The sequence below is a fragment of the Centroberyx gerrardi genome, chromosome 7 (assembly GCF_048128805.1).
Source record: "Centroberyx gerrardi isolate f3 chromosome 7, fCenGer3.hap1.cur.20231027, whole genome shotgun sequence".
NCBI lineage: Eukaryota > Metazoa > Chordata > Actinopteri > Beryciformes > Berycidae > Centroberyx > Centroberyx gerrardi.
In genome coordinates, this window is record NC_136003.1 from 9029656 (window position 1) to 9056884 (window position 27229).

Genomic DNA, 27229 nt, shown 5'->3' on the forward strand with positions numbered 1-27229 from the left:
ACCTCCGTGGGGCAAACTACCATCTCCCCGATGGTAACCTCATGAGCCGCTTCGGTGCCCCTAGCACTCCTGATCCCCGCTCGCTTGACCTCTCCAACGCCTTGTCAAGGAACCCAAGCCTCCGTGGGGCAAACTACCGTCTCCCTGACAGTAACCTCATGAGCCGGTTTGGTGCCCCCAGCACTCCTGAACCCCGCTCGCTTGACCTCTCCAACGCCTTGTCAAAGAACACAAGCCTCCGTGGGGCAAACTATCGTCTCCCCGATGGTAACCTCATGTCCAGGTTCGGTGCTCCTAGCACGCCTGGACCCCGCTCGCTTGACCTCTCCAACGCCTTGTCAAAGAACACAAGCCTCCGTGGAGCAAACTATCGTCTCCCCGATGGTAACCTCATGTCCAGGTTCGGTGCCCCTAGCACTCCTGGACCCCGCTCGCTTGACCTCTCCAACGCCTTGTCAAAGAACACAAGCCTCCGTGGGGCAAACTATCGTCTCCCCGATGGTAACCTCATGTCCAGGTTCGGTGCCCCTAGCACTCCTGGACCCCGCTCGCTTGACCTCTCCAGCGCCTTGTCAAAGAACCCAAGTCTCCGTGGAGCAAACTACCGTCTCCCTGATGGTAACATCATGACCCGGCTCGGTGCCCCTAGGACCCCCGAACCCCGCTCGTTTGACCTCTCCAATGCCCTGCAGAACCCTCACCTCCGAGGGGCCTCTTACCGCCTACCATCCTCATATGCTGTAGTGACGCCTCAGGTCCAGGGATCCGGCCCAGGGCAGCACTGGGCACAGGGCCCTGGGATAGAAGCCTTGGGTCATGATATGGACATGTGGGGGGCCGAGCTGCTTGATCCCCAGGGCCTGATGAGACAGGAGGGGCAGGAACCAGGGCAGTGGATTCTCAGCAGGGAGGGGGAACCACAGGGTCACTGGTATGACAAGGTAAAAGTCCTTGGATTATGTGACAGGTAATGCTGTAACTAGGCATTATAACTAAGTATATATTTGGGAACTATAAATTAAGTATTGTGAAATTATGTAATCTTGCATTTATAATCTATTCTATCAAGCTTCGGTTTTAAAAGGGTCGAAACCTGGGGCAGGAGTTGGTTTTCAGCAGGGAGGGGTAATCAGAGGGGTGCTAGCTTATTAAGGTAACCTGGCAATGTGTACAAGGGTTTTGTGAAAGAGCAGAAAATATGACTAGAATGAGTTTACAGGGTGGTGAGCACAGGGTCCAGAATAGGGTAAATTGTGTAAAAGATATGTTTCTTTGGTGAGAGGAGGGAGAACAGGAGCTCTGTTAAGTGTTGCAGTCAAGATTGAGATAATCCAAAAGAGAGAGAATGGGTGTTTCCATTTGTGAGTGTGTATGTGTGCATGTATTTATGTATGAACCCTTGTGTGTTGGAGTATAATGTGTATTGTACAATACATGCATCATTTCCTCAGTCCCGAGTATGTGTGTATCTATTTTAGATGTACTCAATCCGAAGCCTGCCCACCATGGCTTACCAGGACCAACGAGAGGAAGATGGAGTGGAAGATATGACACAGCTAGAGTAAGTAGCAGAAAGCACATGTGCACACACACACACACACACACACACACACACATACACACAAATTTGCTTAACTCATTATATAATTAGTCTTGTGAACGTCATTTACATTACACATCATTTACATTACATTTTACATTTTAGACAGTAAGGTAACTCTTTGCCAGAGCAACTTACAGTGAGTGCAATAGTAAAACGTGGAAAAGAGGATCCAAGGCACTACAAAAATGTGTTTAAAAAGCCTTTATTCTATTTGGCTAGTCATAATTTTAAGTTAAAAACTGCAGTCTCAGTTAGCAGCCTTGTACACCAACAATAGGGTTTTGAAATTGACATGAACAACCAATGGCAGCCACTGGAGGGGACTTAAAAGGCGAAATTTGGATTTAGTGCAGTGCAAACATGCAGGCTGTGGTTGTGGCAGTGATGTAGCGTTGCACGACAGTTGATTGTCAAGGACGACATTGAGATTGTTAGCAGTTTGGACAAGAGTCACTGTGGTATTGTCACTGTTGATACGGAGGTCTTGTCAAGTTCTCTAACTGCCTTAAATACCTCTGTCTTTTTGCTTCTGTGTCCAGGGAGATGCATGAAGGGGCTGTCCTGCAAAACCTGAGGCAAAGGTTTGAGAGGGAGCTGATCTATGTAAGTATCTGAGTAGCACTCACAACACACATAGCCACCTTAGGACCACATTGAGAATTTGTTGAATCTATAAATCTATACAATGAGTTGAATATGAGTGTTTGTATGTGTATTTTACAATTCTGCCTCTCTTTCTCTGTCTCTCTGTTTCACTTTCTTTCTATTCCTCACTTTCTTTCAGACATACATAGGTAGTATTCTGGTGTCTGTGAACCCCTATAAGATGTACAACATCTATGGGACAGACATGGTGCTGCATTACAAGGGTCACGCTCTGGGAGAGACCCGTCCGTAAGACATCTTCACTCTCTAACTATGCATTAATAATCCTGAAAGCCAGGGACAGTTGGAAAGTAACTAGATGAAAGCTAGAAATAACATCAGCATCTTAAAAAACACAACAGAATAATTAACTTTGTGTGATTCAATTTCACAATATGGACTAATGTCTATCACAAAGTATTAGTAATTAAGTATTGTGTCCTATTTCGACACTCCTCATTTCCTCCAATGAAAGACAACTGATAAAAGGGTGGAAGGAGAGAATGATTGTTGAAGGGAAGGAAGGAAGAAAAGAATGGTTGAGTTAAGGTAGGTAGGAAGGGAGGAAGGAAGGAGAGAGGATGAATATTTAGGGCCAAGTGCATTGCTTTCTCTTCTCTAGACTCCTGATAGCCTAATGCAGCTATTTTGTCTCCTGCAGGCATTTGTTTGCCATAGCAAATGCTGCCTATTCCAAAATGATGGATGCCAAACACAACCAGGTCATAATAATCAGGTAAGAGGCAGACTATCTATAATCCGCTTATCTTCACCAGTATTTTTCCTCCACTATAACTTATGGAAGCAGTCTCACAACAACAAAATAAGTAAACAGAGTTACTCTCTGAAATTAGTAAGTGCCTCAAAGAACAGGAAACTAGAACCTTTTAAATTCAAAGGTTATTCAGTGTTGCATTTCACTGAATGAATGTGTTTTCAACTGTTACCTTCTGGATAAGTGATCGGTTTGAATGTCACTACAGTCTGACAGGTTATTTAGCTTCCATCTTCATAGCAGTTACATTTGACCCAAATTCTGGCTATTGAGGGCTATAGGTTCGACCAAGAAGTAGTAGAAGTAACCGGCTATGGGCTACAGCCTTTATTCCCACGGTGGCCATTTTGAACTTATATCACACTCAGGTTGGGAAACTACCCAGAAGAGCAAGTACAGCCCAGGTCTGTCTGACTTTTGTGTACCAAGATGCACATCATACGTTGGAAATCGGACATTTATAATTTCACAGATTCCCCACTGTAAAATGTATTAGAAACGAATGGATCTCAAGAATCTAGCTAGCTACTACAGCCAAGTTAGCTAGCTAGTAACTAACTGCTAGATAGTCCTCACTTACTGTACGTGTTGAAGTAATGTTAGTTTTATATATAAGCCAATCTTCCAGGTGGAGTTACTTGGGGTGTGACGAAAGTTCAAAATGGCCACCATGGATAGGCTGCACTGGTCAACTTCACATTTGGTGGCTCCAAGTGGTAGATAACTGTTTCAATTTTTGAACGTTTTAAGGACTTCAGTACCCAGAAATCGCGTAATCTGATGTCAATAAACTTCGCGCTCCTCAGACTTAAATTATTTCTTCTTAGTGGTTAGTGGGGTTGCAGATAGTTTTCACAGCAGGTGAAACTATCATTGGTGAATTCAGCTTTCCCTGGACAGAATGCTCGCTCGCTGCTGTTTAGGAGGAAATTTTGTACTTCGCTCTGAAGTTTTGTTTTGGCACTTCTTGTGCGCCGAGATGTCCAACCAGTAATCATACTCTACACCTGAATTTAGACAAGTAGAGCAAGTTAGAGGGTCTCAATTACAGGGGATGGGATGCTCTTCACTGTTGCAGCCCCACTTGATTTGGGCTGATAAGACGCGTGCATTTTTACATGGAAATGATGTGCAGCCTCAAGATATCCAATCCCGCATCAAATGACATTGTATAATATTCCCATTCGGAGGTTTTGTAATGATTTAACCTTGTCGAACACAGCGTCCATGAAGCATCTTGGACAGTCAGTCAGGTTTCCGTCTCCAGTTGGAATAGTGTTTGTAAATTCATGAGTGTCTGTCTGTAGTCTGCCAGCCAGCCAACTTAACCCAGAACCATCCCTCACTCCTCTCGTGCTCCATCCATCTGTCACAGGCGCCTCGCTGCATGTCAGAACCGATCTCCTGGAGGAGTGCGCGCACACACACACACACACACACACACACACACATACAGATAAGCAAATGCGCAAACACTTGCATTCACATTATGCAAACATACACATATACACATATATAACCACACACTTGCGCATAGGCACATACTTTTAGAAACACTCAGAAACACGCATATGAAATACGCACACACACACATACACACACACACACCTGGAACACTCTAGCCGTATTCGGAAGGAGACACCTGTAAGGAAAGCCCAGCCAGGTCTGGGCCAGGAGCAGATCATGTCTCAGTGGTGTGTCTGTGTCCGAGCATGTGTGTGTGTGTGTGTGTGTGTGTCTGTGCGTGCACATGCACACTTGTATCATTTGTGTAATTGTGTGTGTGTGCATTTGTGTCTCTGAGTGTCTGTGAAACTGTTTGTGTGTTTGAGTGTGTGTGTGTGCGTGTGTGTGTGTGTGTGTGCGTGCGTGTTGAGGGGTAACTGAGGGCTGGTGTTCGGTGACCAGTAATGGCCCGGTTTTTGGCTAACCAGACCATGAGTTGAAACCTTATGCTGGAATGTGGTCAAGGTGCCAATGTCCCTAAACACACACACACACACACACACCTCTGCCCCCCTTTGGCCAGCAGACATAATGGTGGTATTTAGAGTTAAGCTGTTGGCAGTGGTGAGGGGTTCGTGCTGAGTAAAGTATATGTGTGTGTGTGTGTGCGTGTGTGTGTGTGTGTGAGTGTGAGTGAGTGAGAGCGTTTCAGATGGTTTAACGGAAAAGTGGAATCAAGGCCTTACCTAATGCAAGATTAGCCCAGTCTCACATAGACAGTCAATTAAGTCAATGATTCCACAAGCACCAAGCTGGGGAGCTGAGAAGGATCAAATAATGGCTGTCGTAAGTGATCAATAAAAGCCTTCTGGAGTGGGGCTCACAGTGCGGATAATGTTCACACTTTGGCCTTAATTAGCTAACAGTTTGCCATCAGAATAGCTGGATTTCACAGTGCTTTGATCACTTAGGGCATGGGTTGTAATATATTTTCAGCATGGCAGCCAAATTGAATAAGTTAGTCCTGCCTTTTGGAACCAGGATCATTAAAGTGTACTAGTACTTTTGTTGTGAGGGGACCAGAAAGGAGCAGGTGCATAAATGGTTATGAGCCTCCATTGTTTCAGAAACACTTATGTTTCAAATGTTTTAAATATGTTTGTATTTTTTCTATTATTTCATGGATTGATCAGGATGGCACATTAACCCTAACCACTATAGCCAAATGCTAGTAAATTTTGACTGTGGCTGGTAAGCTTGTTGACTCTACCCGCTGCTTTGACAGGTAATCAACCATCATGTGGAGATTTTCTATTCTAAAAATCAATTTTGGGTTTGTAGGAATTTTGGATTCCACCCAGTCACTATGGCTGCTGGGCTAAAGAAATATTAGCTTCGTGCCTGGGATTGACCGTATAGATAGTCTGCAAAAGTAATGGAAAGGTCATGTGAAATCGTCTCTTTTTATTGATGAATGTGCAACAAAAGCATAGACTATCAGCTACTGGTTCTCACAATTTGCTTGCATATTAAAACATGCAAAAGAAATGTCATATTGATGGGGGTTATCCTGTGTGTGTGTTACTGTGTTTCAGTGGGGAGAGTGGATCTGGGAAAACAGAGGCCACCAAACTGGTCCTTCGCTACCTTGCAGCAATACACCACAAACAAAATGTCGCCCAACAGGTACACACACACATGCAGACACATATGCTGCCATGCACAAACTAGTGCTCACAGGAATGGATGTATACTTGCAAACGTACACGCTTACACACACACAAATGTGTCTATTGTAGATCCTTTGAACAATGACTAATGCCTCTGTATTTCTGTCTGTATCTCTGATGGCTCTCCCTGGGTACAGATTGAGGTAGTGGGGCTCCCTGCATGACTTGTGCTTTACATTTTACAACTCATCTTCTCATGGCCATAAGAATTGCTGTGTTTTGCTGTGGTGTGTGACAATACTCATCAGAGTTTTTCATTTTTCTGCCTTGCTATATTAACTGTCATCACATCCCTTAGATCATCTGGACGACCAGGGTCCAGGGCAACTAATGTCGTGTCATAAATGGGCATTAATTAGTCTTTAATTTGACTAAAGTTGGAATTTTGACACAGAAAAGACTCCTTTAAGTCCTTAAAGTCACAATGAAATGAAAAATGACTTTTTCATCTCATAATATACACCTATTTAACAATAAATGCCAAGTATATATATATATATATATATACACACATAAATATATATATATATGTATATATATTTTAACATATTCCCATTACTTTTACTTCCTGGAAAATGGTTTATCTTAGTCATTACCCCTGCTGTACCAGTAGGCGTACATAAAAATTCCAACCAATAATAATTTTGATCAATCCCGCCGATCCACTCTTCCCATCAAATAAAACTGCCTTTCTCTCCCTAACTGATCTCCCATTGGTTTACGCTTTTGAATGATCCCTCCCTATCCCGCCCCAACATCCTGTTTCAACAGGATATACATCAAATTAAGGAAGCAAGATGCTCTCAAAATGCTGTTTCATTGTGACTTTAATATTTCAAGCTAGTGTTAAACTGTTTTTGCCATAAGCAAAATGTAAAACACACAGAACAATCTTAATATTTAAGCTTACAGACCTGCATTTAAAGACTCTTCAAACAACGGTGGTAAAAAGGCTTATGTCAAAAAAAGTTACATTTTAACATCAGCTTGGGACAATGTTTTCCCATCCTGGTTAGATATTGGTGAGACAATTAATAGACTCACTGTGGCTTGAAGTTTTCAACTGGTTGTGAGGGTTTGTTTTTTGTTTCGCTAACCCATTTCCATTTCATATCTGTCACTGAGCTGATAATTATTGTTGATTAATTGTACGTTTGAATGCTCTGTAGATTCTTGAGGCAGCTCCTCTCCTGGAATCTTTTGGAAATGCCAAAACTGTACGGAATGATAATTCCAGTCGCTTCGGGAAATACATAGAGGTCTTTCTGGAGTAGTGAGTATGAAATAAATACAGAAAGGTTTTGGTCTCTTTTCCCATCTCGCTTCTATCATCATCTCTTCTATAATTTTACTCTCTTTTGTGTTTACTCTCTCTCTGCTCTCTCTCTATCCAGTGATGTGATCAGTGGTGCCATAACCTCTCAGTATCTACTGGAGAAGTCCCGTATCGTCTTCCAGGTAACACACACACACACACACTTCGAACACACAGGAACGCTCCTATGTTTTTATGTACTGCACTGCCTTTTTGTTTTTATAGATATGGTCTGTGTTTCATCTCCAGGGTAAAAATGAGAGGAAATACCATTTACACTTTATATTGTTTACTGTTATAGATATATATGGGTGTGTTGATGTATATGTGTGTTTCCCCTTGTAGGCCAAAGATGAGAGGAACTATCATATCTTCTATGAGATGCTGGCAGGTCTTTCCTCGCAGCAGAAACAGGCCTTCTATCTTCAAGGGGCTGAAACCTACTATTACCTCAACCAGGTAGAGGATCAGTGCAGCACAATCGAAATATCCTCCACCACATCTTTAGGAGTTACTTTACCACTAGTAGACCTTATTTCTACGGTGGCCATTTTTTTCACACTCAAGGTGGGAAACTCTACTTGGAAGAGCGAGTACAACCCAGCTCTGTCCTACCAAAATTGTACCAAAATTTATCAGATATCCCACTGAAAAACGTATGAGAAATGAATGGATATCAACAATTGAGGAATATAGGTTCACATTTTAAGGTAGGCTAATATATTTGACCCACTAGCTATTGGAATCTAGCCTAGATAGGTAGCTAGTAAACTAGCTAAATTCACTGCTAAGTTAGCAGTCATCGTAGTTGTTTTTCCAAGATGGTTAGCTAATTTGATAACTGTTAGGTCTATCTGAAGTCCATAGCCTATGCCAGTCTTCCTGGTAGAGTTTCCCAGCTCGAGTGTGACGCAAGTTCAAAATGGCAGTAAGGCAATTGCAGCTGTCATTCAACTACTGCAAGACTTGGAGTTAAGGTAATGCAAACTTGGGAGGCACAGGCAACCAGCCTGTTTCATGAAACAAAACATAACTTAAGTTAAATGACATTGGAGAGAAGAGAAAAATCTCTTCCTCTCTGGAGAGAACCCTATGATGTGACTCTGTCCTGGTGCAAACAACACACAATGGCTTCTGCATGTATTAGCTTTGTTTAAAAAAAATGGTAATGTGATTGCTAAAACTGTAGGAGTCAAAGGGAAAGCCCTGAAAATCAATCCAAAAAAGTACGTTGTGAGAATGACTTTTCGGGCCACTCATATTGTGATGCAGATCACATTATGTTATTACACTTCACCTGTCCTAACCACTGCGCTCTCTCTCTCTTACCATGCAGGGAGGGAACTGTGGGATAACAGGGAAGAATGACGCAGAGGACTTCCTGCGTCTGCAGGCTGCCATGGAGATCCTCCACTTCACCTCTGACGACCAGTCGGCCATCTATAGAGTCCTCTCTTCCATACTGCACCTGGGCAACGTCTACTTTCAGAGATATGAGGTAACGTTACCTCTGTTATCATTCTTTCTCTTTTTACCTTTTAGCAGCCCTCATTTGGTTTGTACTACTTTCATCTTTCCTAACACAAACCTTTTAGTACAAGCTCCTTAACTCACCCTCTGTCTTGCTTTCTCATCCTCTCTCTCTCTCTCTCTCTCTCTCTCTCTCTCTCGGTGCTGTACTACAGGCTGATGGCCAGGAGGTGGCGTCAGTAGTGAGCGCTCAGGAGATCAGAGTGGTGGCAGAGCTGCTGCAGATCTCACCAGAGGGACTACAGAAATCCATCACCTTCAAAGTCACAGTCAGTATCAAACTGTGTGTGTGTGTGTGTGTGAATACTTTGTTTCTGCACAGGTAAATTTCTCTGTCGTGTCATCATTCACTCTCCATACATTTATAGCCAGGTGTGACCTCAAGTCAACCCAAAGGTAACAGGCAGGTAATAGGGCAATGTGCCAAGTCCCTCTCTCTCTCTCTCTCTCTCTCTCTCTCTCTCTCTCTCACACACACACATGCATATATGCTGATGTTACAAGCGACTGTATCGCCCTCAGTGTCGTTTGCCTCGACACAAAAGAGACACAGCGGTTGATCCCCACACGGAGAGTGAGAGAAAGAAAGGGAGAGAGAGGGAGAGGTGTTCTCAGGTTGGATTGTGTGTGTGGTTGTCTTGTCTCTCTGCCTGGCTCCCTCTGGTGGACACTGTAGGACCTTCACTAGCCAGGCTGGCTGTGTCCCTATGCCTCCCTGAACTCACACCGCCTTAAAGGAATACACAAAGTTTTTGGGAGATTGGCCAACTTATCCATTAAGTGAGGAGAGCATAAACTCTGAAATCATCCATGTGTCCCCGGTAGATCGTTCACTCTGATGCTCCATGCTAACTGTTTAGCATACACTGTGTTGAGTGATTGTAGGTGACTATCATTGTATCAAAAGTGAGAAAATGACAACTTGGAGCAGCCCCAAATCTAAACGGTAAGTAATCTCAAATGACAGGTGGGCAAGTCCGGCAGTTTTGTGTGGGAGAATGATAAAATTTACATGGAATATGATACAAAAATAGCATACTGTTTTGAACTTCCAGGGACTACTTTTCCTGTTTCTATAGGAAGTGAAGGTGATGGGCGATGGGAGACTGTGCACAGCTAAAAATCACAAAAATCAGTGCAGTGGATGAATACATAGTTACTCACTTAAAATAGTTACAAAAATAAACCTGGAGAAAACGCTACCAACTTTTTATTACTAAAAGGTCTGTCCTCTTACTTTGGATAATGCTAGTGGCTTACTATCACTCAACATTGTTTATGCTAAAATGTTTTGTATTGGAGCAATGATCTACTGGGGACACATGGATGATTTTGGTGTCTAGATTCACATCACTTAAAAGGTAAGTTGACAAACCGATCTCCTAACAACTTGGTGTATTTGTTGAATTCAGAGTCTTACAATATGAAAAAACTGCAACATGCTTCTTCTTCCCACTAATGGAAGTAAGGTGTCGCTTAATCCGCCTCGACACCTCTTCCATTCCGGTTTAGACATCGGTCTGTCAGTACAGTGTCTCGGATTTCAGTTACCTGTTCCTGTATGTGTCAAGTGTCTCACTGCTAACCTGTGACCTCATTCATTCATTATGATTTGAAAGACAAATCTCAAATCTGACCTCATGTAGAGCCGACCCGCTGTGTGACATTTGATGAATCCACATCCTGATTCTGTTTCTCTGTGGTAACAGAATCGCCTTATAAAACAATCACAGGTGACATTGTAAGGTATCACGTTAATTACTAATAATGTAACTACATATGTGACTGTAATAAGTCAGCTTTCCTATGTACTGTGTTACCCTGTCACATGCACATACACACACACACACACACACACAAACAAGCAGGCAGACTGGAAATACATACTAGGGATGGGACAATATATCGAAATTCAGTATATCGCAATAGACCTTTTTCACAGCAGCCATTTTGACGTGTCATAGCATGGTAAACACAGGTGTAACTAATAACATTAATAATGGTTCCATTCCATTTAAGTGTTCCAGTGCCAGGGCCATCATTAATGTTATTAGTTACACCTGTGTTTACCATGCTATGACACGTCAAAATGGCTGCTGTGAAAAAGGTCTATACAGAAATGTGACAGATAAGCAATGGGGCAGAAAAATGAATTGTGATATTAGCTCCATGTTATTCTGCTGTAGTAATCACAAATGAGACGCTTGACCATCACAATTTCACAAGCTCTCCATCCAAATTATATTATCTGCATTTTGTAATGACATTTTTAAATTGTTGTTTACATTCTAGCGAGCCAATGCCATTGCCAGAAAGATTTGTGCACAGTCAGACTTTGTTGTCATTGAACTTTTATTTATTGCATCGTATCATGGTTGTATCAAATTGTGAAGCCCATATTGCGTATCGAATCGTATCGTGATATAAGCATATCGTCTCAACCCTAATACATACACACATACACAGGCATAAATACACACACACACTCACATACATAGTGCTTAAACACTTGCTAGAGAAATATGTTATTCTGGCAGGGAGGGCATCCCTCGACTCCTTTTGTTTACAGTCTGGTGTAGTGGATCGTATAGCCTCTTATGAATAGCAGCACTCAGCAGTAGCAAGCACACTAGCCTCAGGCATGTGACCTTCCACTTTATGTTTTTGTTTGCATTTCAATTTTTTATGCTTCCAGTTGCTATGCATCGCTAAACGAGAGCCCTGTTTTTCTTGCCCTCAGGGATATAACTCATCAGTGTAATGTTTTCAAGATTTAAGGTTTGCTGGACACACAATTGCTAATAGAAATTAATGTTTTCTTGCCCCACCTTCATTATTTCCATTATTTTTTCCATGTGATTTTGTGTCCTGATGTCTGTCGCCACCAGGTTTTTTCCATTTATCATGCGAGGATCCATCCAATTAGCTGACATGCCACAGCTACAGTCTGGGAACTCTTTTAAAAACACCACCAGTAAACACTTAAAAAAACAGTTGTAGATAACATCACTGCATACTGTAGTCTCCAACAGCATGGCCCGTCCTTCTCCATTTACTGGCTTCTCTTTGTCCTGGTCTTGGTCTCCTTTATTAAATCAGTAGAGGAGATGCTCTCTCACATCCACATATCTTTAAAGAGGAATAAAATGAATGAATCGTTGTGTTGTACTCCTGGTGGTATTTGAGGAGTTGTTGTTAATGCTTGTCTAGAGAAGGAATACCATCTGATTTACAAAAAATATTGCAACGGTGATGCAACCTCCAGGAACTGACTGCAGCTTCTCTTGTATCTCTTCTTCAGTCAGCCATATGACATTAGACTCATCTAAGCTATGGCACACGTTGGTCCTGATCTTTTCTGAGTAGGAAGACTATCTTTCAATTCCCCATGACAGGAAACATCCACTCTGCTGAAGTGTCCTTGAGCAAGACACTGAATCCCTTCCAGCTCCAGGGGCGCTGGTTTGTAGCTGAGCCTGACCTTTGACCTCCCTGTTGAGGGGGGCAAAACAGGAATTTTCCCTGCAGGAATCAATGGAGTATCACAAAAACAAACAACAAACAAACCAAAATCATGGTTGCATTAATCCTTTCTAGCTGCAGGACGTCCTGATGGCCCAGAGTGCTCAGGTATATTGAGATGTGTGGGACGTATTCACAATGTTGCAGGTTTTAATCCAACTCAAGACCGTTGTAGTTTGTCATCCTTTGTATTTCCCATATCTCTTGTCGCTCCATCTACTACATAGCAGCTAAAAAAAGACAAAATGCCACAAAAGTCCTTTTTACCTCTCCTCTTCTCATTTCTTATCCATCCACATCCTTCTATGGATCCCATTCTGATTGTGTAATATCCTGTGTTCCTGAGTAGAAGAAGCAGATTCCAGTTGTCCTGACAGTGTTGTGATGCTTCTGTCAAGGAATGAGGGTGATGACAGAGAGAAAGAGAGACAGAAAGAGAGAGAGAGAGACAGAGAGAGAGAGGGAGAGGGAGAGAGAAGGGAGGAATACATTTAAAGTGCATCTAATCATGGCACGCCTTATGTCTGTCACGTACGCACATACATATACACTAAGCAAGGCCCTTTTGTATAATTGAATTTCTAATTAGAAAGGTGGCTCCTATGGTTCCTGTGTAACAGGAGAAGTAGTGCCCAGTCATTTCCTCTTACTGCAAGAGGTGTGTGTGTGCCTGTGTGTGTGTGTGTGTGTGTGTGTGTGTGTGTGTGTGATGATCTAGTGCATTTGGTGAAGAGAAGGGCTCAAGTCGCAAAGCATTCTTTATCTGATCGGACCCCAAGACCCAGACACTCGCGTCAATGAATACAAGAGTAGAAGAAGAAAGGGAAGGGGGGAGAGGGTAGGAGAGAGGGGGGAGGAATTAGTAAAGGAAAAGAAGGGAGTGAAGAAGGAAGGAGGATAAAAGAGAAGTATTTGGCAGTATGACATTTAGGTTTGTCATATACAATTTGGCAGACACTTTTATCCAAGCTAGAAGTGTATATACTGTATTTTCCCAATGGGATTTGAACTCCTCACCTTGGCAGTGTTGGTGGCATGCTCTTCCCATTGAAGACACAGGATCGCTTTAATTCCTTTAACGCTTTAATTGGAGTGTAACAGAATATGTGGTAATGAGCTGCGCTTAGTATCACACATACTGTACCTGAGCTGGAGTGTTAGCTTGCAAGGATGAAGTGAAAAGGTCAAATTGTCTCAAGGATGCACAGTTATAGCTGACTTAGTGATGGAGACACTTTTTGTCTGTTTGTCACCAATAGCAGGTTGGGTTCCTACAAAATAAGACATCATGTTAATTTCAAACCAGGTGGAAGAGCAAGAGTCACCATCTTGGGGCTGAATAGAATAGGAATAATAACGTTATTTGCTCTACAGAATCACTACAATAGACAACAAAAGATAGCAGAAATAGCAAAACAAAAAGCAATTAAACAAACAACTGAATAGAAATTTAAGATAAGGATCGGAGAGGGAGAGAGACCTCTAGGATCGAGAATAAAAGAGTTACATAACTTGTAAAATATGATACATAAAACATAAAACCAGAGGGACAAAACAGGACATCATGCAAAAACCTGTTCACAAAGGTACGTTTTGAAGAGAGATTTAAAAGATGATACTAATTTGGCTAGCCTTAGTTTCTCTGGGCAGGGCGTTCCTAAGCCTAGGCGCCCCAATGGCAAAATCTTTACCCTTGCTCTATAGAAAACGTCTTGTATAAATGACATAGTGATCAATGCAAATGGTGCTGGTGTTGTTTAACCCCCTCTCCTCTGCACAGGAGACGATGAGAGAGAAGATCTACACCCCACTGACTGTGGAAAGTGCTGTTGATGCCAGGTGAGAGAAAACTACAATACCCAACATGCATTGCGGCAGAGTTTGTTGTTTTTCCTCAAATACCATTGAATTTAAACTATGTTCATATGTTATTCCTATTAAAACATTTTTTTGTGTACATCGACATTCACCAGTGTTTCTCATTGATACAAAAGCATCTGGGTATTTGTTGAGTACAGCTAACTCTCCTTCTGCCTGTTAGCATTACAAAGCATTACCATCTTACAGTCTGTTGACAGTGAAGGCAGCCAATTATGTAACAGTCGACATGGCTGACATCATGATAGGCTAAGTATGTAATTTGGGAGAGGGGGACAAGTGCGTACCCCACTAGTGTGCTTTTCCCACTTAGCCCCGCCTCCTCTTCACTGCTTCTCTTCCTCTTCACTGTATCAATAGCCAGAAAGAGACTTTGTCCTGCTCCTTAACCTGTGATGACACGCAGAGAATGTATAAAAATGATACATGTGAGCTGTGACATGGAGAGGTATTCATTTTCAATTCAATGTTTTCAGTTCCTCTCCTGTCTCTCTCATTTCTCCAATCCTCTTCTTCCTATCCCACATTCTATCTGTCAATACACATAAAACTGCCATCCAGAGATGCTGTTGCCAAGATCCTGTACTCGCTGCTCTTCCATTGGTTAACAGAGAGGATCAACGCCCAGGTTTACCCCAGCCAACACACCCTCTCCATCTCCATACTGGACATTTACGGATTTGAGGTAAAGATCCACAGCCGATAACATAACTTTTGGAGCCGTGAGCGAAAAAATCCTATCATCCTATCACCTGTCTCTTCAGTGCCATATCACTGCTTTCTTGTATTACACAGTAGAGAGAGACTCCAGAATAATCACTCTTCAGAGATGAAGATGAGACATAAAGAATCACCAGCTATGTGTGTGTGTGTGTATGTGTGTGTGCGTGGTAACAACAGGATCTGGCCTTCAACAGCTTTGAGCAGCTTTGCATCAATTATGCAAACGAGTACCTGCAGTTCTTCTTCAACAGGATCGTATTCAGGGAAGAACAGGTGAGTCGACGCCATACCTACGGACATGTGTACACACACACACACACACACACACACACACACACTTCACTGTTGCATTACATTGTATTGCACTTTATTCCCATACAGGAGGAGTACAGCAGGGAACAGATCCCCTGGCAGGACATCCTATTCAACGACAACCAGCCCTGCATCGACCTCATCGCCGCTAAGCCTCATGGGATACTGAGGATCCTGGATGACCAGAGCTGTTTCCCTCAGGTGGGGAAGGGAGAGGGGAGACCTACACATGCACACACACACTTTATACACACAGATTAAATTGTAATTTAGACTCTGCATAGTCCCTGAATGGAGTTTGGCCATTGTTGATCGATAGGTTGTTGCTTTGTTGCCAGGCAACAGACCACACTTTCCTCCAAAAGTGTCACTATCACCATGGCAGCAACCCACTGTATGAGAAGCCAAAGATGCCCCTCCCAGAGTTCACCATCAAGCACTTTGCTGGCCGGGTCACCTACCAGGTACGCAGCTCTTCAATGGCTCGTCTCAGAACTTCTCATTGGTCGGTGTTCTTACCCATAATGCCATTGCTTGGATTTGATTTGCACCACAGGTATGCCATACAGTGAACAAGAGCTAATCAGAACTAATTATGCTAAATTTACACTGAATTTACAAAGCTCTTGATTGGACAAAAAAGCTTTGCACCAATATATCGCTATCCACGGGAAAGTGTCTCATGTTAAAAAAGCCACAATATCAAACCCGCCCACTGATTGCATGGAAATTTTTCAATTTATTTGTGATGTTGATGCTGCTTTGAAATCCCCAGGTCTACAAGTTCCTGGATAAGAACTACGACCAGGTCCGACAGGATGTTCTGGACCTGTTCATTCAGAGCAAGAACAAGGTGAGAGGAGCGCAGCATCTGTAGACAAACCCTTAAAGATAATCTAATCATCTAATAACCTCACCGCATCTTTAATGTTGTGCATCATAAGAAATCACTGTGTGTATACATGTTTGTGTACATCTGTGTTTGTGTGTGTATTTGTGTGTGTCCAGATGGTGTCAAACCTCTTCCTGGTTCACGCAGAGGTCATGGGTCAGCAGAGGGGGGGTCACGTGAGGAAGAGCAGCACAGTCACCAGAAGATTCCAAGCTCCCACCGTCAGCACCAAGTTCCAGCTGTCCCTACTGGAGCTGGTGGAGAAGATGGAGAGGTGAGGAGAGAGAGAGAGAGAGAGAGAGAGAGAGAGAGAGAGAGGATGGATGAGAACAAAACAGAAAGAACAGAAAGAATTTTGTTCCATACTGAGATATCCACCATTTCAAAAACGTGACACAAAAACATTATGGTACTTAATTTAGGAATATCTAACTTAAGTGCTGGGTTGACAAAAGTACAGACCAGTTCCAGCATATTTTTGAGATAATGAATGATGAACGTCAAGAATGGATTTATTTCCAAGATGGATGTTTAGCATATTGAAAATAAATTCTTCAGTTAGAAGTGTGAATTTGAAAGAAAGAAAAAAAGAAAGAAAGAAAGAAAGGCAGAGGATAGATGCTGACAATACATTTTCTAATCAATTTTATTCATTTTTCTTCTTCCTTTTCAGGTGCAACCCTTTTTTTGTTCGCTGTATTAAGCCAAACAACAACAAGGTAGATGGTCACACAACCTATTATTCTCTAGATGACACTGATCTTTATGTATGTACGTTTTCAATCTATTTACATGTACGTGTGTGTGTGTGTGTGTGTGTGTGTGTGTGTGTGTGTATGTATAGGAACCAGGTGTGTTTGAGAGTGAACTGGTCAGCGGCCAGCTGCGACACTCTGGTGTCTTGGAGACCATTAGGATCCGCAGAGAGGGATATCCTGTCCGACTGCCATTCGACGTCTTCCTGTTCAGGTAACACACACACTTCCGCATGCATGTGTAATGCAAGTGTTAATCAGCGGCCATTGGCAGGCGCTTCGTGTCCGGTGCTTACCTTTGGCCTGGCTCGAACCGTGAACCCTCCGTTCACCAGCATCACGTAACCACAGCGGTTAAATACACACTGTCTTAGGAGGGAGTTTACACAGAAGGAACCATATCACCAGGTGTTACATACACACAGCACACACACATATTGATAGCATACACATTATCAGGATCCAGAGGGATAGAGATCCTATTATTTCTACTATTCTGCCATTCCCTGTCCTTCCTGCTCTGCTAACACTGTTTTTTTATAAAGAAGAACTTCTCAACTCTGGAAAATTCACAGCCACATTATTAATATTAAATCCATCCATATCTATTGATTGCAGTGTATGCTTTTATAATCCTGTGTTTCTGTACTATACCAGAAGTGATCAAATGTTAAAGTTATAATCTGTGACATTTTCATGTAAATAAATGTTAATTTTGCTACTTTTTGTTAATTGATATAACACTACAGTGATTCAACCTATAGCGAGTTCATGAAAGCTTTTACTTTTGCTGTTCTACTCAACACCCAGTGTTGAGTAGGTTTTACCTGGGAAAAATCCTCTGCTGCACAGGATGTGATGTATCTTATGTTTCCAGCAGCAGCAACAGCGGTTTGTTTGGACTAAATAGAAGAAGAACTGGGTAGTTAGCGTGAGCAGTGATAGCCACCATGGCTGAACAGACAAAGAAAAGAGAAACTCAAACTGCATCAACAGAAAAATCAAGGAGAAAGACGTCACAGTACTGGACACACTGGGAATCACTTGGAAGTGCAGTGCAGAAACACCACAGCAATGACTGCTTAGCACCGAAGGTGGCGCCAAAACCCAAAAATAAATCCAAGGATCTTGTGGAATATTCATCTCTAATAGCTCTTATGTTTAAATGTACAGTATCTGGATGCTTGTGTGTGTGTGTGTGTTATTCCCAGGTATAAGTCCCTGGTGGGGTTACAGGAGCTTCCGGCACCAGATGGAGAGAACTGTGTGATATTGTTGAGCAAACTGTGTCCACTCAGACCAGGAGCCTTCGCCGTGGGAGTCACCAAGGTGAGATTCTCCTCTGCCTGTTTCATCACACTTATCTTTTCACAAATTAAAGTAAACCAGCAATACAGCAAGAAAATTGTGGTGTTGAATGAAAATTGGATTGTGGGTGAGTTGGGCTGTATCTCCAATTTTTGACTGCTGCTATTTGGTTACTTTATACTCTGTGTACTGTATATCATATAGGCAGGTCTCATCTGCTATATGCTCTAACCTCCTGCATGTGCATGTGTGTGTGTGTGTGGATGGCAGCTGTTTCTGAAGGAGGACATCTACCAGCTGCTAGAGTGCAAACGGGAGCGCTCCCGTCACCTTGCTGCCCTCACCCTGCAGCGCTACACCCGCATGTACTTCGTGAGGTCACGCTTCCTGGCGTTCCGCTGGAAGATCGTCGGGCTGCAGGCGCAGTGCCGAGGCTTCCTCACCAGGTACGCCATCAGTACCCTGCTGTGGCCAGTCTCTCACACTTTAGCCGATTTAGAATTGGAGAGTTATGTTCCAAAACGAGATATCTACCAACTGAAAAATGTGACACCTACTCTTACAAGATGATTGATAGCCAGACAAACAAATTATACTGTATTATTGTATTATGTGTTATTATACTGACACATGATGGTACTTGTGGACATGGACATGGACAGTGGGTACCTGAAATCATTGGTAGGCAAAATGATGACAGTTTTACACACTACACCCTCTAATTGTTGAATGATCAAGTTAAGGTAATGATTTCTTCCTCACATAATGAATATACATAGCGTTTTGAAATGAAACTCTTCACTTGTACTAGCATGCATCAGCACCATAATACCCTCTGAGGTTTCAAGTCACACAGCCTGTCAGATTCAGATTCAGAGTATTGAGGTAGTTTTGTGTGTTGCCAAAGCATATTATAATAGTCCAGGATAAAATAAGGTACAATACAGATGAATATGGTACAATAAAGGATAGGCATATTCAGTAATTATCTCTATCTTTGTGTAGACAGAATATAGATAAACTAGAATTTTCTTGAGGCAATGGTATTATTATTAGTATTAAACGTGTTAACAGCAAGTTGAAGTCTATATAGCTGACGACCCCATCTCTCTGTCCTCTAGGAAGCGCTATGTGAGGATGAGGGAGAGTCTGGTCCGGTTCCGCTCTCTCGTCCACATGTACGTCAACCGCAAGAGATACATCAAGGTACATCGAAACTGCTTTAAAAAGGAGGATGTTTTCTATTCTTTCATATTTTGACTTAAGTAAGGGGATACAACCCACTTTCATGCCCACGCAAATCACTCAGTGTGTATGCTGTACTGTAGAAAATATTCAGCTACATCAAAAAATTGCCCAATTTTGGTCCTAGTGTCCTAGATTTGGTCCTAGTACTTTGTCATTTCTATGGTTCTGCAGTGAACTCATGATGAAAATGTTCAGTATGTGGTTGCTGTGATCTGTTTGCAGCTCAGGCTAGAAGGCCGGAGGAAAATTGAGGCGGAGAAGAGGAGGAGAGAGATGGTAAGAAGCAAACTTGCAGGGATTTACAAGGTCCCAGCCGGTACAGGTTGGTGCTGAGCTTTGAAGGGAAACTTTTTGACGGATAGACGGACGGATGTAATTCACTTTCACTTTGCAGAACAAATAAAAGCAGTAATGGCTTCCCACGCCCTTCTCTTCTAGGAGCTGACCAAGAGGGAGGTGGTTAATGTCACACACCTGGCGATCCCTGCAGAGCTGGGGGCCTTGCTGCAGGCAGCAGGAGGTGTGTAATGACTGTGTGTGTCTGTGTGTGTTATGTTATACAATGGTAGTTTCAGCAAAGCCACTTTCCAACAATGCTGATAATTCTCCTCATATTCTTATGTACGCCACCTTGATGGAAGCCATTAGACCCTTGAGCACTCTCGAATGTGATCATGGGGACTTGCATGCTGCCGATGCTATCAGCTTCACTTCATACCTACAGTAGGCGTATTGACGTTGTACCCATGATCCCAGCAAAAACTGTCCTGTCATACATTATTGCTAAAATAAGTTCACTATTTCCTAGGGGCATTTGATGGACATATGACAGGACAGGCTTTTTATGCATTACTTTTCCCTCATATCATATATCATATCATGGTTGTGTTCCAATGGCGGTTGACCAATCACAGCTCAACCTGGCGTCTAATGTCTGTGTTCCCATGGAGGTTGACCAAGCACAGTTCAACCTGGCATCTAATTGCTGTGTTCTATTGGCGGTTGACCAATCACAGTTCACCCAGACATCTAGTGGCTGTGTCCCCGTGGAGGTTGACCAATCACAGTTCAACCCTGCGTCTAATGGGTGTGTTCCCATGGAGGTTGACCAATCACAGTTCAACCTGGCGTCTAATGGCTGTGTTGCCATGGAGGTTGGCCAATCACAGTTCACCCTGGTGTCTAATGGCTGTGTTCCCATGGCCGTTGACCCACCACAGTTTTATCTTCCATCTGATGGCTGTGTTCCCACTGAGACTGACCAATCACAGTTTTATCTTCCGTCTGATGGCTGTGTTCCCACTGAGGTTGACCAATCACAGTTTTACCTGCCGTCTAATGGCTGTGTTCCCATGGAGATTGATCCACCACACTCCAGCCTCGCACATGATAGCTGTGTGCCCATAGAAGTTGGCCCATCAGAGTACCAATCAGATGACCATCGTGAACCAGTGGAGGTGGACCTGCCAGTGGCAATAATTTTGTACAGTTAATTATCACTAATGAACTGTGCTATCCTTTGTCAATTTCTCAAACTTATTTTTTATGTCATGTCTTAATTAATAACTCCAAGATGTTAGCCAGAACTGACACTACGTTAAATAGAATTTTGGAAATAAATACATAAATATAATGGAAGTTTCAATCATATCGGTGCAAGTTAGATTGCTCTACTCTTGTTGAGGTGTCCATAGAAGAACCTTTTATTTGGAATAAGAGTAAACTAGTCAGTCCACAATGGATTTATTAGATATCATGTAACCAACATTGTAACAAACTCTAATTAGGGCTGAAAGATAAACAAAAAAGAGGAGGAAACAATCTTTCTTTTGTCTCTTACTTTTTCTTTTTGTGTCTTACTTGCTCTACTTGCAATGTGTTGTAGTTATCCATTTATATATGTACTAATTCAAATTTGTCATACGTATTATTACTTTGAGTTGATTCAACAACCTGGTAACACTGAATGAAAAGCCTGTCGATGGACCACAAACACATTTCCGACTACTCTGTTATAAATTATCAGGATCTGGGCTTCTTGTTTAAGGAATGTCTGTCAAACAGAAACACCAACTTGATTTACTGTATTCCAGGTTACACATTCTTGTAAACTAATCATTTATAGACACAGAGAAAAGCAGTAATCCGATTACAGATGTTTCCAAAAAGGGTGATTGTTAGTTGGATTACTGGGAAATGTTGTTTAAGGGGAAAATGTCTTTTGATTGTGAAATTCTGAATACAAATATTATTTTACACATACCGAATTAAGGATTTATAATGGTGGTAGATAATGATTATAGCTGCCTGTGTCTTTGTCTGGATTTTGATGGCAAAGCTCTGGAACTAACTGAAAGTAATATTTTACTGACTTATGTTATTGAACCGAATAAGATTCGGACCCATTGCTCAACCCATGCTTCTCAACCCATGCTTCTCTATGGGTTGAGAAAATTAAACAAACCTTTGGTCTTATGAAACCCTTTCAAAACCCCAGTGCATAAACTCTAAAATGCTGGTCAACCTGAAAACAAAGCTGCTTCTCTTCTCTTAGTTCCTGAAAAGCTGACATTTTGGAGATACAAGGTTCTCACCTGACAGCAATGAAATTTACCTTGTTTTGATACTGGTTGCTTCCCCTCTTCTGTCTATCTCGATCACTCTCCTCCCTCCCTCCATCATTCTGTCCCTCTCTCTCCAGCCGGTAGGGAGTTACACTCAGACTGCTTGGCTCTGCTCCAGGCTCCTCACATCCGGGAAGAGGCTCAGCTCACCCTGCCGCTGGACATCAACAACTATCCCTACTACCGCTACGTCCAGGTCTACTTCAGGGTAAGACGTGCATACGTTTACTTAAACCATTAAACCAAACCCTACAGATCTGCTTGAAACATATAAAAAAATCCTTTAAACTACCTCTTCAACAGTTGTGTGTGGGTATCCTCATAAAACTGTCCTGTAAAATTCTTACATATCCCCTTAAAGCAGGTACATATTCGCTTCAAGTTGCCCTTGTGCTGCTTTAAGAGAGGTATTCCCTTGAAATGACCCTTCAAATCACCTATTTCCACCTAAAACTCTCTTTAAACAATACCTAAGTCCTTAAACTTCCCCATCTACTGCTATTGGCAGGACCTAAACTCTCTAAACTCAATTCAGTGTTCAACACATTGTCTTGCATCAATGTTTTGAGCTACACTGCTGCTGCTGTAAATTCACCCTGAAGTGGATTTGTTGTAAAAATCCTGTAGTATTGATACAAGATGTGTAGATTTCAATGTACAGAACGATAACTCTGACTTTTGGCCCTCTTTTGTCTCCGTAGGAACCAAAGTTTGGGATGCTGATGGCCCCTCTGGAGTCACCTCTGACTCGCGTAGATGAGGACCTGAGAGTGGAAGCTCTGGAGCTCTTCATCATGGTAACCTGCTGTTTTGTGAACTCTCTATTTAGCATTCATGCTCTTTATCAGCACTGCACTACTTTTTATTCATACAGTTTCACACATTCACACCTGGGAGCTGTCCAGTAGTACCATAGTCTTTTATTCCTATTATTCCACTTTTTCAACAATTACTCCACTTAACCTTCCAGTTACTCCATTGGATGAAGAGACTTGCTTTGCCTGCCCAGGTTTTTACCAGCTAGTCCCAGATTTGAATCATCAAACATGAAAATCACCAAGATTGGAGTTACAGGGTTTTTGATATCATGCAATTCAATACAGTACAGTAGAATGCTAGCTAGTCTAGCAGACTGGAACATTTCTTTTCCTAGCACTTCTCTCTTGCATGACCATTCAAGGGTCACAGGAATATTATTGCATGTCAGGACTCCATGGATCTAACTCTTACACTTCTTACTATTGTTTGCTTGTAATATTGGTGATCTTGACCTTTAATTGAGGCTTATTCTACAGCTGTATTCCTAAAATTTACAACACAAAGGTACAACACAACATGCCATGATGCAATATGATACAATACAACCTGAACAGAGTTTATTCTAAGGTTCCCTCTCTGTGTTTCTATGTCTTCTTTAGGTGTTGAGGTTCATGGGGGACCCCCACCTGAACGGGGCACAGGAGAACCTGTTTGGGAACTACATCATCCAGAGGAGCCTGTCGTCTCCAGGGGTACGGGACGAGATCCTGGCCCAGGTGGTCAATCAGGTGTGGAGGAACGTCAACCCCGACAACGCTGAGCGAGGCTGGCTGCTGCTGCTGGGGTGTGTCTGCACCTTCTCCCCGTCGCACAAGATGGAGAAACACCTACTGAAGTAAGAAATTATTACTTACACGTACTGTAGGTACACAAGCCATACTAATAGAAATACACACTCGCACATGCATGCACACACACTGGGTTGGGTAGTAAATATAAAGTAAGTATAAATAAAACAAAATAAGCAACTGTATTTCGTTATTTATTTTATTTATTTATCCTTTATTTAACCAGGTGAGTCCCATTGAGATCGAAATCTCTTTTTCAAGGGAGCCCTGGGGTTATGTTAGCTAAAAAAATATATTATGATTAAAGATACTTTGAAAAATTGATTACTACTGGGAATACCCAACCCTGCACACACACACACACACACACACACACACACACACATACAAACTGATTCACTGTAGCAGACAGATACCAACACATACTCTTACATGCTTACTTTACCTCACACATTGCAGTGAGTGAAAGAATGAATTAATTGTTTAATTACTTATTTATTGATTGATTAACTAATGAATACATCTCCTGCCATCCCTAATCACATACAGTACATACAGTAACATCTGCCATTTGGTGGACGCTTTTATCCAAAGCACCTTACATTGCCCTGACTGCATACATTTTTAGCATGCTTTGTCCCAGTGGGAAACAAATGCCTGCTCTTTCCTCTGCACCTGTCTTGTCCTCAGGGCTTGTTCACACTTTTTTCAAACTCCCAGCGCCTTTTTTTTTAACATTAATAAAAAGTCATGTCAATGGGGAACGACTGCAAGGCAGACAGAGAGAAGCTACTGTGGAAAGGTGCTATACAAGGTGTTTTTTTAGGCAAGCTGGAGCTCTTTCTAAAGTTAAGAACAGATAAACTTTTTTGTGAGCTAGCTAATCACAACAAAGAAGAGGGGGAGCTTCATAGTATGTAAGCAGCTGATAGTTTAGGAGAACAACCAGGAAATGGAGAAAGTAGAAGTAGAAAAGTTGTTACTGTGAGAAACAGTAGGGATCACATTGTTTGAGTTTTTGACAAATTATGAGCACAAAATGCGGATGAAGGAGCGCTTTTTCCACAAAAAATCAGAATAGCATAACCTCACCCTCACTTGTCCTTTTCTCTCCAGGTTTGTGTCTGACCACGCCCCTGATGGCTGCCAGGCGTTGCTGCAACACCGACTCATCCAGGCCAATCAGAAGTCGCAGCTAGGTTCAGGCTCCGCCCCCGAGACGGCACGGACCTATCCGCTGTCTCTGCTGGAGTGGACAGCCAATAGGAAGAGGGCTAACATTGTGCTGCAGGTGCACTGCTTTGATGGTGAGCCACCTTTACCTGTTTCTAGATGTGGGGAAGGAGGAGCCACTAATGTCACACTAGTCAGGTTTTACTAACTGCTATGAAAAACTAACATTAGTGTACAATTGAGTTGATTGCAAACAAATAAATGACAGCTAGTACAATCCAGTATGATTTTCCTATGAGGAGTACTGCTGCTAACTTTTTTTCTTTCTGTCTGGATGAACTGCCTAAATCTCCTTGTTAACCACACTCACTTTATTTTCAAATAATCAAAGGAAAACGCAATGCAGGATGAATGTCAGGTAGTTTGAAAAGGTTCATTATAAATGAGTACCCACCTCAATGAAAAGCAAGGAGAATTGCGTGGCAGGGACTGCTGGCATCACTTTTATTCAGTGGGATAGATTACAGCCTGTGATCATTGATTATTCATTGCCGGTCAGGATCAGGTGATGGAACATCAAGGCTCCGGGTCTTTCAATGGCAAGATTTATTAACGTATTGCTTTCAAACATCCAAGAATTGCTCTGATTCCAAAGACACAAATAAAAAACAGTTTGACACCTTGTTTGTTTCTCTTTATATATATTAATCTCTCTGTCTCTGTCTCTCTGTAGGAGTGTCATTCCTCTGTCCGGCCCATTCCTGGACCAGTGGAGAGGATTTAGCAGGAGACATCCTGCGCCACAGGTACAAACATTATACACTTAGTTTAATCAGTTATATGATCCAGCTGGTCATAGATGGCGATGTCCTATTTATCTTAATGTGTTCAATATGTATTGAAACTCTTGAAGATTTCCCCATTTTCTGTCTTCCTTGCATATTCAAACCTACCCATCTCTGCCATAGTTGTATCCCCAATTTCAATTAAACGTTTTCAATTTTTTACTGTGAAAGATCCAGAAGTATGAAAATATTAGGAATTATACAGTAGGCCTACAAATGAATGAGTTTAATTCCAAAATGAGATATCCACCATTAGAAAAAAATTGACACTCACTCTTAGAAAATAATTGTTTGTATGATGGCAAAGCACACGATGGCCTGCTACTAAAGTTTTGAATCATCTTAAGACCTTTGCTCATAAAACAATTCTGTTTTGGCAGGTAGAATCATCTGTAATTTCAAAATATTGACTAATGAATTTCAGGTAGCAACATTTTCCCAAAAAGGATATATAGCATTTTGGACTGAAAGCCTCCAAATGCTTTGAGTACAGCATTAACAGGTATTTGAACTGCGTGGTCTTGCAGGGGCGCGTCAGATTGGTGGAGGGGGTGTTCGGTTCTAATGAAGGAGCACGGCCAGTGGGTGGAGTTAGCGGGTCACGACTACGTGATGGACCTGATCGCAGACCTGGAGCTTCCGGTTGACTTCCCCAAGCAGAAGAGCTACTTCATCATCAGCGCTGAGGATCCTGCTAGGGTCAGGGCTAATGCCAGCCTGTGAGTGCAGAAAACACACACACACACACACACACACACACACACACACACACACACACACACATAGATACACTGAACACACATGCATGGATGAACAAACACTCAAAGAGAGTAATGTAGATATTACTTCAGAGAAAGTACTTTGCAAAGTAGATGACTCTTCTCTTCTCTTCTCTTTTCCTCTCTTCTCTTTTCCTCTCTTCTCTTCTCTTCTCTTCTCTTGCAGCACTTTGTTTGGTAGTGGTTTTGACTCAGATGAGGAGCTCCCTGCCTCCCTTCCTCTCAGCAGCAGCAGACCAGCCTACAGTCTGCCTGACTCTGACGGATACTACAGCCATGGTACACACACACACACACACACACACATACATGCATACACACACAGTATTCTATACCAGTGTTTCCCAGCTGCTTGGTTAAGACCTAAGATGAATATTGTCTTAAACTACAGTATAGTCATACTATGTATTTATTGTTAGTGTATATTTAGTACTAAATAGTAGGAATATATACAGTAATAGCAGTAGTAGAAATATATAGTGCCATAGTGTATTCCTACTGTATTCCTACTTTATTCCT

General features: G+C 42.2%; 1 protein-coding gene across 1 annotated transcript in view; it reads left to right on the forward strand.

Moving 5' to 3' along the window:
• The first annotated feature begins 1478 nt into the window (after window positions 1–1478).
• myo15aa (myosin XVAa) overlaps window positions 1479–27229 on the forward strand; it is a 43979-nt gene continuing 18228 nt past the window's right edge. Inside the window, exons 1-32 of the mRNA XM_078284716.1 lie at window positions 1479–1561; window positions 2143–2206; window positions 2388–2497; window positions 2910–2984; window positions 6065–6155; window positions 6337–6342; window positions 7369–7472; window positions 7594–7657; window positions 7860–7973; window positions 8851–9012; window positions 9200–9313; window positions 14347–14405; window positions 15006–15129; window positions 15345–15440; window positions 15549–15680; window positions 15818–15943; window positions 16255–16332; window positions 16488–16645; window positions 17045–17090; window positions 17216–17340; window positions 18338–18455; window positions 18705–18880; window positions 19556–19640; window positions 19905–19958; window positions 20121–20202; window positions 22384–22514; window positions 23008–23103; window positions 23725–23960; window positions 25030–25220; window positions 25820–25892; window positions 26459–26650; window positions 26877–26989. Coding sequence (XP_078140842.1) covers window positions 1479–1561; window positions 2143–2206; window positions 2388–2497; window positions 2910–2984; window positions 6065–6155; window positions 6337–6342; window positions 7369–7472; window positions 7594–7657; window positions 7860–7973; window positions 8851–9012; window positions 9200–9313; window positions 14347–14405; window positions 15006–15129; window positions 15345–15440; window positions 15549–15680; window positions 15818–15943; window positions 16255–16332; window positions 16488–16645; window positions 17045–17090; window positions 17216–17340; window positions 18338–18455; window positions 18705–18880; window positions 19556–19640; window positions 19905–19958; window positions 20121–20202; window positions 22384–22514; window positions 23008–23103; window positions 23725–23960; window positions 25030–25220; window positions 25820–25892; window positions 26459–26650; window positions 26877–26989 — 3478 coding nt within the window. The remainder of the gene's footprint in view (window positions 1562–2142; window positions 2207–2387; window positions 2498–2909; window positions 2985–6064; window positions 6156–6336; window positions 6343–7368; window positions 7473–7593; window positions 7658–7859; window positions 7974–8850; window positions 9013–9199; window positions 9314–14346; window positions 14406–15005; window positions 15130–15344; window positions 15441–15548; window positions 15681–15817; window positions 15944–16254; window positions 16333–16487; window positions 16646–17044; window positions 17091–17215; window positions 17341–18337; window positions 18456–18704; window positions 18881–19555; window positions 19641–19904; window positions 19959–20120; window positions 20203–22383; window positions 22515–23007; window positions 23104–23724; window positions 23961–25029; window positions 25221–25819; window positions 25893–26458; window positions 26651–26876; window positions 26990–27229) is intronic.